This window comes from Trichophyton verrucosum (assembly GCF_000151505.1).
Source record: "Trichophyton verrucosum HKI 0517 chromosome Unknown contig00356_1.f1.exp, whole genome shotgun sequence".
Lineage (NCBI taxonomy): Eukaryota > Fungi > Ascomycota > Eurotiomycetes > Onygenales > Arthrodermataceae > Trichophyton > Trichophyton verrucosum.
In genome coordinates, this window is record NW_003315406.1 from 11060 (window position 1) to 22281 (window position 11222).

The 11222-nt window shown below is 50.6% G+C and overlaps 4 protein-coding genes across 4 annotated transcripts; 1 reads left to right on the forward strand and 3 right to left on the reverse strand.

Annotated features, from left to right (window-relative positions):
* Positions 1-2314: 2314 nt before the first annotated feature.
* On the reverse strand, positions 2315-2837 carry TRV_04584 (uncharacterized protein; the record flags this gene model as incomplete). The annotated part of the gene is made up of 2 exons (XM_003021262.1): positions 2315-2452; positions 2517-2837. 2 exons carry the CDS (start codon positions 2835-2837, stop codon positions 2315-2317), a joined length of 459 nt encoding a protein of 152 aa, XP_003021308.1.
* A 356-nt stretch (positions 2838-3193) lies between these two features.
* On the forward strand, positions 3194-7344 carry TRV_04585 (uncharacterized protein; the record flags this gene model as incomplete). The annotated part of the gene is made up of 6 exons (XM_003021263.1): positions 3194-3402; positions 3480-3596; positions 3652-3757; positions 3820-6877; positions 6946-7244; positions 7300-7344. The coding sequence occupies 6 exons, from the start codon at positions 3194-3196 to the stop codon at positions 7342-7344; spliced, it is 3834 nt and encodes a 1277-aa protein (XP_003021309.1).
* Positions 7345-7765: 421 nt separating this feature from the next.
* On the reverse strand, positions 7766-9161 carry TRV_04586 (purine-cytosine permease, putative; the record flags this gene model as incomplete). The annotated part of the gene is made up of 2 exons (XM_003021264.1): positions 7766-8462; positions 8527-9161. 2 exons carry the CDS (start codon positions 9159-9161, stop codon positions 7766-7768), a joined length of 1332 nt encoding a protein of 443 aa, XP_003021310.1.
* A 610-nt stretch (positions 9162-9771) lies between these two features.
* On the reverse strand, positions 9772-11149 carry TRV_04587 (uncharacterized protein; the record flags this gene model as incomplete). The annotated part of the gene is made up of 5 exons (XM_003021265.1): positions 9772-9900; positions 9958-10199; positions 10338-10549; positions 10573-10833; positions 10902-11149. Coding segments are annotated over 5 exons (1092 nt in total), but the record flags the coding sequence as incomplete, so codon positions are not given.
* Between the last annotated feature and the right edge of the window lie 73 nt (positions 11150-11222).

Consider the following 11222-nt stretch of genomic DNA (forward strand, 5'->3'; position numbering starts at 1 on the left):
AGCTACGTCTGTGTGCAGTCCTGTGGACGTGATCAAGACCAGAATCATGCATGCCAGTCCCGCGGAGAGTAAAGGACACAGCTTCGTTGGACTGCTGAGAGACGTGTTTAAGAAAGAAGGGTTTACTTGGATGTTCAGAGGATGGACACCCAGCTTCATCCGGCTAGGACCTCATACCATTGCGACGTTTTTGTTCCTGGAGCAGCATAAGAAGGTGTATCGTGCATTGAAGGGGGTTCAGTCGGAGGCATCGATCTAGTTGGGAGTTTATCTAAAGGTCAATTGGATATACTGTAGTTTCTGATATGTTTAGGATAGACTAGATTACATTCTATCTGGCGCGGGGGGTTGTTCTTAATAATATTGATACCGATGCAAAAGGAATAAAGATAGTCGTTTTTTTTTTTTTTGCTTTGAAATCCTGCTTTAATATTGAGACAGTATTATATACACTTCTTTAACCATCAGCAAGCCCGAGGAGCTGTGACATCGATAACATCAGCCCGAGGCTATCCTAAAAGAAATCTATCGGTCGAGGCGAGCAGGAAAGTTGCCGGCTTCTGAGGAAGATATTAGTATCAACTTGACGCTCACCATACAGACTGGGGGGTCATACCTCTCTGGTCGTCCCATCGATCGGTCCAGGACTTGGGGCAGAGAGATCGGTAAGCAAGGAAAAACTAGAATTGGGTCAGATGCATGGTTCAATCGGCTATGGGTGCTTGTATGGGCAGTACCTGTCTGCAGGGCTTGAACTCCTCTCCCTTGGCGTTGATGCACTTGTGGTAGTCAACGTAGTTTTGCCAGCAGTGCTTGGTCCTAGACACGCCGTTAGATTAATTTATTCGCCGACATATTGCTGTCAATTGGACCTGACTTACTGGTTCTGGTTGGGGAAACGGGCGTCGAAGCCTAGAGTACGGTCAGCCACCTCACCACTCTCACAAAAACAGTCCAAACCAAACGGGAAGGTCATCGTAAACAGTGCCTAGGATTTCTATCACGTACCAGCTATCGAGCAGAGTCAGCAATTGCACACAGTCAGCGCCGGTTAAGGACAGCTACGAGGGTAAACGAAGAGCAGGGCAGGAGAATCAACATACCAGTCACGAACTTGAAGGGCTTGGTCTCGACGGGCTCATCGGGGTCGGCGTCTGGAATCTCGGCAGGCATGGTGGCTGGTTCGCAAACGCAATTGACCGTGTTCTCAACGTCGGCGGGGCGGGGAGCTGTTCTTCGCTCGTCTGGTGGTCGTTTCGTCAAGGTCTTCGTCGGTTGGTGTGAAGTTGGAGTTGAAGTTGCGTGACAAAAGAAAAAGTCCCGTGAGAGCGGATGACTAAGCGAATCAGGCGAATCAGGCATTCAGCTTTACTCTTCCCACTCTCATCCTCTTCGTGAACAACGTACGATACAAACAAGCGAACGACGACCTGTGCACCAGCGACTGCACAACACCCTGAACTCGACCCTGCGGCGTTTGAACGAGCTGCCTGAATATCCAGCAACGATGTTTGCCACCCGTGCCCTCGGCTTCCGGTCGGCTCGACCTCTCTTTGAGCCCATCCCCGTAAGTTGCTACGTTTTTCTTGCTCTGCTCTGCTTTGTTCTCCGCCTGTATTCCAGTAGTAAAGGTTCTAACAGCTCCGTATAGAAGGAACAGCAAAGCGGTAAGCTCTGGGACCCTCAATCTACCCATTTGGCAGGCCAATGCCGTGGTTTGACGTCGCCGGGCCCGTCTGACAATCTCCCCGTTGAACTCTAGCTCACACCATCTCCCAACGTCTGCGAACACTCAAGAAGATTCCTCCGGAGTTGATCCCTCTTGGTGAGTAATATGCTTTTAAAGTGATAGGCTAACAGGAATTGAATTGATCGTGCTAACAGTCTATTTACTTAGGTGTCGTCCTTTCGTAAGATTCCGCCATTATCAAATACCCAAGAAGACCCCCATACTAACACCTTCCAGTGTTGCCATTTGCGCCGCCATTTACTCCAGTGGAAAGAAGCTGTTTGAGGATAAGACCCTGCGTCTCAGCCGATCGAAGCGCGAGGACCACTAAGCCTGGATTCTCCTTCCGGGTGTGGAACAAGGAGAAAAGGGATGATGGGCGCGGCATAAATATGTTTGAGTAGCAGATTTAGGAGCAGAAAATTAATGCAATCATCTCCTTGTATCGTTAAGACGGCAGCTGAGTGTTGGTGGCGGTCTTTTGTACATATATGAGATAATTCAGCACAGCTTGCTTGCTTTCCTCAGTGCTGCGTCTTGTTTGATTCTGATTTTGATAGCTCTCCAGCTGTACGGCATGGCTGGCTATGCTGGCTTCGGGCCTGCAACGTCCAGTCCCTCTAAACCTTGCATAGGGTCTTCAGGCCGGTTGTTGCTGGCACCGGCTTCTCCTGTAGCAAGCTGGTCTTCCTCGCTGACTGCGTGTTTGGCTAGATATCCCTCCTGTAAACCGTATTAATATTATGGTTCTTTACTCCATTTATACTTAATCCAAGGGTAAACACACCTGCTCCCATATAGCCGTCTTACTGCCTAGCCCCTCGTTGCTTTCTTTCTGCGGTTTTGCTGCCGCTACTTTGATAGTTCGCCCATACAGCTCGCTCTGGTCCATGTTGTCGATCGCCTCTTTGGCATCCTGAGGCAGCTCAAACTCGATATATCCGAATCCCCGGTGCAGATCCGTGGACGAAGGCAGCTCTGGCTTCGGCAGCGAGATATCAGTTATCTCGCCAAAGGGGATGAACGCTTCGCTCAGCGTCCGCACCGTAACCGCCTGATCGAGCCCGCCCACGTAGATGGTGCCTTTTAGCCTGGATGCGTCCGTCATCGTCTATTCTGCATCTACTGTCTTCCTGCGGCCGCCTTCTCTCTCTGCGACTCTGCTTTGCTCTCTTCACACCTTTTCACTTACTTCGTCGTTTTATCAAAATCTCATATCACGTGATCGCCTACTAAAAGGCCACCTTGTTGCCCCTTTGAAGCCCAACAACAAAACGACATTTGATATATCGAGTATAAACAGCCAGCTTGTCCTTGTCTTGTTACCGTCTGCTCGCTGACAGGGCCTTTTGACACTAAAGGAGACCTGCTTCCCGTCTAGACGGCCAGTCGGGGGTTTCCTTCTTTTCCCCTTTCTTCTAGTTTTCTCTCCGTGATCCCTGGTATCTAGCAACACATTCGACCATGGTGCGTCTACGACAGATACCACGCAGTGCGGCCTTCGCCTGGTCCCCGGGCCATTCTTCTCCCTTCCTAGCGACCGGAACGCATGTTAGAGCCGTCGACGTCGATTTCTCCAACGAGACCTTTCTAGAATTATGGGATCTCAAGCTTGATGGTGAGAATGTGGGAGCGGAGCTGCAGCCTGTAGCCAAGATTAGCACAGAGTCTAGGTGAGCTCCACGGCGATATTACAGACGGCGGTGGAATGCTGTCAATTGGAAATGACGGCTCACTGATTTTGTTGTAGGTTCCATGACCTTGGGTGGGCAGAGACAGAGGATAGCACTAGAGGGCTTATTGCGGGAGCGTTGGAGAACGGAGCCCTGAATCTATGGGACGCTGCAAAGCTACTGGATGGCTCTAGGTTTGTGATTATGGAATTGACTGTTTACGGAAACCATTGAGCTGACTGTTCGTAGCAGTGAACCAGCCATGAAAGTGGCTGCTCATAGCGGGGCAGTCAAAACGCTCCAATTTCACCCTAGGCATTCCAATCTCCTGGCCAGTGGTGGAAGCGTAGGGGAGGTTAGTGATGCTTCTCAATTCGTCTACGCTGTGAACCTTTTGCTAAATTTCTTGTTTAATAGTTGTTTATTACCGACTTGAATAACATCGAGAATCCAACTAGACTGGGCAAAGTCGCCGCCAGCCAAGTCGAGATAGACTGCCTCGACTGGAACAAGAAAGTACCCCATATCCTAGCCACGGGAAACAGTAACGGGTTCGTAACGGTATGGGATGCTAAGGCCGGAAAGGAGAGCTTGACCCTCAAGAACCTGGGTCGTAAGCCTGTCAGTGCTATCGCTTGGGATCCAGAGAAGCCTACCAGACTAGTTACGTCGATTCCCCTCGAGACTGATCCGGTTATCCTTGTTTGGGACCTGCGCAACGCCAATGCACCCGAACGAGTACTAAAGGGTCATGAATCCGGCGTCCTCTCACTGTCGTGGTGTCCCCAGGACCCGAGACTCCTCCTTTCCAGTGGCGAAGACAACCGAAATATATGCTGGAACCCGCAGACCGGCGAGGCATATGGAGAATTCCCAATCGTTACAAATGCCACTTTCCAGACTCGATTCAATCCTACCAATCCCAATATTCTTGCTACTGCCTCTTTGGATGGAAAGATCTCCGTTCAGACGCTCCAAAACACTAATCCCGAAACGGCGCAAAAGGGCGACGATGCGCAACCTCTAAATGATGAAGACTTCTTTGCCAAAGCACAGACTCAACCACAAGGCCCTACTTTCTCCCTACCAAAAGCTCCCAAATGGTTTGAGCGTCCTACCACCGCCAACTTTGGTTTTGGTGGAAGGGTCATCTCAGTGGTGACTGCCCCAGGGACACGGACGTCAACTATCCGTATCAGCAAGTTTGAGGTAGATGCTAGCATTGGTGCTGCCACTGATGCTTTTGAGTCAGCTTTGAGCTCTGGAGACGTCCGCAGTATTTGCGAGTCTCGAGCTGCCGAGGCTAAGACCGAAGAGGAGAAATCTGACTGGAAGGTTATGACTACTTTGATGTCGGAGACGCCTAGAAAGGAACTCATTACTCACCTTGGATTTTCTGGCGATGTTGATGAGGCTGCAGACAGCTTAGCCAAGCTCGGGCTGAAAACGGAGGAATCAGAAGAAAAGAAAGTGGAGGAGAAAGAGAAGCCATCTCTCGCACCTCCTGCAGGAGTCAGGAAACATAAGAGGCTTACTTCTATCTTTGATACTGGGGCTGATGGCGAGAGTGACAGCTTCTTGACTGACCTATCTGCTTCCAAGGCGGCTCAGACCAACAGTCCCTTCCAGTTGTTTACGGGAGAGGAGACTGAAGCAGACAAGTCTATCACCAAAGCTCTTATACAGGGTCAATTCGACAAGGCCCTTGAGATCTGCCTCAAGGAGGACCGAATGGCTGATGCTCTTATGATCGCTCTATCTGGTGGTCAGGAGTGCATTGAAAAGGCCCAAGAGGCGTACTTCCTCAAGAAATGTGAGGGGCCCAGCTACATCCGCCTACTAGCATCTATCGCTGGCAAGGATATCTGGGACGTCGTTCATAATGCGGACCTTAAAAACTGGAAGGAGATAGTTGCTGTCATTTGCACTTTTGCTGATGATAAGGATTATCCCGAACTTTGCGAAGCTCTTGGTGATAGGCTGGAAGAGTACTCAAGAACTCATGATAGCAAGGAGACTCGCAAGGACGCTTCTTTCTGCTACTTGGCCAGTTCCAAGCTGGAGAAGGTTGTGTCTATCTGGATTCAGGAACTCAAGGAGAATGAGAGCAAGATGGTTGAGACCGCCTCTGGTGAGACTGGATTTTCGATCCACGTCCAAGTCCTCAGAGACTTCATCGAGAAGGTCACAGTGTTCCGCCAAGTGTCCAAGTTCGTTGACGCTGAAAAAGATAAGCCATCGGACTGGAAACTCACTTCTCTCTACGACAAGTACATTGAGTATGCCGAGATCGTTGCTACTCATGGCAGATTGGAGGTAGCAGAGAAGTACCTCAGCTTACTACCAGATAGCCATCCGGCAGGAGGCCCTGCAAAGAACCGCATCCAACTAGCCACCAAGAAAGCTACCACCAAGGCCGCCTCCAAAGCAGCTTCGCATATTCCAGCAGCCCGACAAGCTTCAACAGCCCTGCCGCAGCCATCGCTTGGAGGATACACTCCTGTCCAGCCTCCGGTGCCCCAGCAGCCGCCAATGATGAACCGTGGACCAACTCCAAACAACCCGTACGCACCACCAGCCTTCAACCAACCCGCCAACCCTTACGCCCCAAGTGCTCAGACATCAAGCTATGCACCCACCACCGGCTACCAACCGACACAGCAGCCGGGTATCGCCCCTCCTTTATTCCCCGGTCAGCAAGCCCATGGAGTTCCGCCACCTCCCAGAGGCCTAACCCAATCTCCCTCCACAGTAAAGCCGCACACGGAACGAAGCAATGTCCCTGCATGGAACGATCTTCCCGAAGGCTTTGCAAGGACTCCAACCCCCCGACGTGGAACTCCAAGCCAGGGTCCTGCGGTCATCAGTTCGCCGTTCCCCAATCAGCAACAGCAGGCCCAGAGTCCTCCTCCACCTCCTGGTCCTCCAGTTGCAGGCCATCGAGGTTCAATGCCTGTTCCTCCACCTCCAAAGGGTCCCTTCCCAGCAGCATCACATGCAACTCCTCCAGGCTCTGCGGGAGGCACTCAATTTGTACCACCGGAGCGCCCGTCGTCTACTGCTAACCTATATGCTCCCCCTCCAGCACAACACCCACCAACAGGAGCGGCCGGTGGTCCTCCACACATCGCCCGCAGTGCATCCCCTTACACTCCTCCACCAGCCGGCGCACCCCCATCAAACCGATATGCCCCAGTAGCGTCGGCCCAGCCATCTCACCCACCTGGACCACCTGGACCCTCCGGGCCTCCGGGACCACCCCAACAGGCTCCCGGCCCAGGCCCATACGGATCTCAGCGATTCCAGCCTGCACCACCACCACAGGGAGGACCTCCTCAGGGCCCGTATGCACCACAAGGAGGCCAGTTCACTCAACCTCCTCCACCACCACATACCGGTGCTCCTCCACGACAGGACTCCCGACCAAGTACCGGCCAATCGCAGAAGAACGCTCCCACAGCTCCTCCCAAGTACCGTAAGTTGATCATCTGCCACATCTACAATACATGTCTGTAACTGATCCGATAACTAACCCGTCCATAGCTGCCGGTGACCGTTCACATATCCCAGACAATGCCAAGCCAATCTTCGAAATTCTCTCTGCTGACATGCAGCGCGTAAAAGCTCGTGCTCCATCTAGCTTCAAGGCTCAAGTCAACGACACTGAACGAAGACTAAACATCCTGTTCGATCATTTGAACAACGAAGATCTGCTGAAGCCTGCCACAATTGACAGCATGGTTGAGCTAGCTCGAGCTATCCAGAGCAGAGAATACGAAGCCGCGCAGGCAATTCATCTGGACATTCTGACCAACCGCACTGATGAATGCGGAAACTGGATGGTATGTCACTTACTACCTGACATCAAACAATTAACACATACTAACTTCTATCTAGGTCGGTGTCAAACGATTGATTGGCATGAGCAAAGCAACGCCATGAACGGAATGAAAAAAAAAGCCTCCTTTCTCTTCACCTCTGACCTAGTTAGCATTTAACACTTTTCTACAATGCCGGAATTTTTAAATGTCGTTATGAAGATGATCGTACATGGCCCTTTTCTCTCTTGGAGTTGATTTTGCGTCTATTTCGGTTCTTATGGTTGAAATAGAGAAATCGGAGGTGTACAGCCCCCGCCTCTGGGGGTGACAAGGTAACAGAAAAAGGGCGGTGGAAGCATGGGGGGGAAAAAGGCAGATAATGTGATTCTGATATGATGTTGATATTAGGAACTCATTTTATATTAATGTATTGATTGTTCTATATGACGTTTCTATAAATATATACTGTCCTTTCGTCTCTCATTATTTAAACATCGTCAAAAATGATCACATATATACGTACGCACGTCTAGAGGCAAAAGCTATATCCTTTTCCGGATCTTGATTTCCAGCGCCCGCAAAGGGAGGTACAAGATCCCACTTAGCACCATGGCAACTTCAAATCCAATGTCGCCCGTGATCTTCGCAATCGGGCCCTGGAACCAAGTCTGCAACATGCACGGCACCACAAGCGCAAACGACAACGCACCCGCCGCTATAGCAGCCACACCACTCGGCAAGGCAGCGGCGTCGTTCCAAATGGTGGCATCGTACGAGGCATAATCATCTTTTCTAAAAACAACATGCTCGATAGCGATGATGGCCACAAACGTAGCGGACCAATATGATATGACTGCAGCGAAATTCTCAAGCGAGACAAAGAAACTTACCGCCGCCCGTATCGATACTGGTATGACGATTGCTATGAACACGATGGCAAATATGGCGCGGGGCACGCGCAGGAATATAGGCAGTAGAAGCTGGAAGTTCAGCGAGATGCTGTAGATGCTTGCGGCGATGTTACCGAGGGTAGAGAAGGTGAGTAAGACGATGATGAATTTGCCGAATCCGCCGGCAGAAGCGAGCATGGCGGCGAGAATCCCGCCGACGGAACCGGTTTCGTATGCTGAAGACCAGCTGGGTATGTTTGGTACTGCGCCGCCTATTGCTGCGCCGAGGATCATTAGGGGTATATTTGGTAGACAGAGGCCGGCGTATACGGCTGCAAAGACATGTTTTCTGTCACGCACGCGTTAGTTAGTTGTTGAGGGTGCTGGGAAGTGGGAAGCTCAAAAAAACGTACGAGTTCACGCTTGGATGGAAGTAGGCGCAGTAATCTGAACTTAGCGCTGCCCAGGGAATAAGGAAGCCGGCGAGGAGCCCGCCGAACGATAGAATTGGTACTGCTGTTGCTGGTGGTGGGGTGTGCTGGTTAGCGAGGTACTTCCCTCCAAAACCCGTGGCGACCGCGAGCGAGATCAGCGTGGGTATCCAGGCCCATTTCTCATAGTGGTATAGCACCCTATACCCGAAGAACGAAATGAACAGTGCCACGCAGGCTACGATAACGATGCCGACGTTTACGCTTAAATCGCCATTGATAGCTGAGAGAGTTTGTCCGCCAATCACGCAGTTGATAATCGTGAAGCCAGACATGGTTGACATGTTCAGCAGCACTACGATGTTGACTAGATATAACCTATCAACGGCGTTAGATGGACCATGCAACCAGGCCGGGGTATTTGGGGGGGGGGATGATGAGTTTGGCAAGGTATGGGCGTACCCATAGCTATAACGGGCCTGTATCATTTGCCGCATGCCGGTCTTCGGTCCAAAGACGGAAAGGTATGCGGGTGGGACAGTGCATAGTAAGTTGAAGAAGATAATCACCAGCGATGCATCGCGTAAGCTCAGTTTTAAACTTAACGTGCCAACCATGCCGGTTATAACGCTGTGATCGTTGGTTAGCGGTGTTTTAGACAGTTCGACGTTCCACTGCAGGATGTATTGATCTAACGCACGGTAACAGGTTGCAGCTGATAGTGAACCAGAGGACGAATAGGCTGAATACGTTCCTATCCGTCCGATCCTTGAGGTCAACGGGAACGATACCTCGGAGCTCGACACCCCATGATGCGAGACGGGACCAGAATGTAGATATGTAGCTTTGTACTGTTAGCGGTGCTGGGGCCGATGACTCGGTGGGTGGTGCTGGGTGTTTTTCGATGTCTTCGGGTGTGGAGGCCGTCCCGCCGGGAGATGGCTGTCTGTCTGGACGTGCCATTGATAGACTATACAAGGCCAAAACACCAACACCTCCAAGCAGCCGGATGCATTAAATGATAAGATATTATCCAGAAGGAAATAAAGATAAAAATGTCAAGAAAAAGGCGAACTTTTTGCTTTGCCGAAGCTTGACTCACGTGCCGGCGGCTGCGCTTAAAATTGCCCCGCTCGCGGCTAACACTAACTATTTATAGATCGCCGGCTATGTAACAATCGAGATCCAAGTCGAAGTCATATACAAAAGGAATTTAAAGGCGTGGTGTTAGCTCTGGAACATGACGACGGCTGAGTTCTTGACTACCTCTGGGCCCAATGTAGCAGCAAGTTCGGCAACGATGCCCTTGATGGCCTGTGGGTTCTTGACACTCGACGTTTCCCACCCAACGAGGTCCTGTACCGTTAGTATGAGACTTGGGACGGAAAGAGTAGAAGAAGGTGGTTAACGTACTATCATCTCAACGAGCATGCCACGGATGAGTAGATGCCAATGGTCAAGGTCGACGGTAGACTTTAGCTGCTGCACTGTCAAGACACCTGGCATGTGCAGATCAAATAACGACATGGCGTCTTCATCCGGTATATCCTCGTAGACATCGGGTACTTGTTGGCCTGAAGTTGAGAAGTAGCGTTGCTTGTCTAATTTTGGGGCAAATACTTCATCTAGAGAGTGCCATTCGAACGTCTCTGGGTCTATGTGATGGATAGTGATGAATATTAGTTAGGTTAGGCGTGATGTAATAGGGTGGGATGGGACGAACCCTGTATGTACTGTGGTCTGAAAGTGCCTTTGTACCGCATCTTAGGACACGAATGGATATAATACCCTGCTTCTCTTAGCATATATATATATAGATATATATAAATCATCGAGATTCAAGTTGAAAGAAAAAGGGGGTAAAATACCCATGTAGTAATGCTGGAAATGCATCTCTTGCGTCAAGGCAATCTCTCTCATGGCACTTATCTTGCCCAGCTCGAACTTTTCGTACTCGGGGTCATAGCTATCAAGGTCAGTATATATATATATATATAAACCATGGCTAGAGGCAGGCCAGAAACGTACAAGATATACACCGAACTGACGGAGTGAGGGAGCAAGTCCAGCACCGCCACGGCAACCAGCTTCCCATCAAGACGGTAGCACTGATGGTACGATCCCAGCTTCCGCTCAACTGTAGTGGTACTTCCGTCTTCCTGGGTGATGGTATGTTTGACTGTCTTCTGTTTGATGCCGGAGCACAAGAAACGCTTAAAATCCGAGTGTTTCCAGCGCGACTCGTGCTCTTTATGTATGGTGGTCTGATACCTCAGGAACAGCTCGAACCTACCACGCGTTTACGTTAACCGAACGTTATCCCAGGCACATAAAAGGAGATAAACCCGGCAACCTACTTGGCTACTGAAAATGAGTCTGATTCAAGGTTGATTTCAAACTTGTGTGCTGGCTCGATGGTCCTCTTGGTAAGCGGGTTGACAGGCCGGGGCAGGGAAGGGTACTCCGTCTCATGCACCCGCTGGCCGAGATCGAATGTTTGGTCATGTCTTTTTTTCTCCTGCCTTGATCGAGGACACAGACGTGCTGCAGCATGGACGTACTCTGTACCCAGCACAAACGCAGTCCATCTGTTCAGCGCCTTTCTCTGGTCTCGGCGGGGTCTATATTGACTCGGATCCAGCCTTGTCACTGTCAGTATGCATGGGTTTACAGTAAGG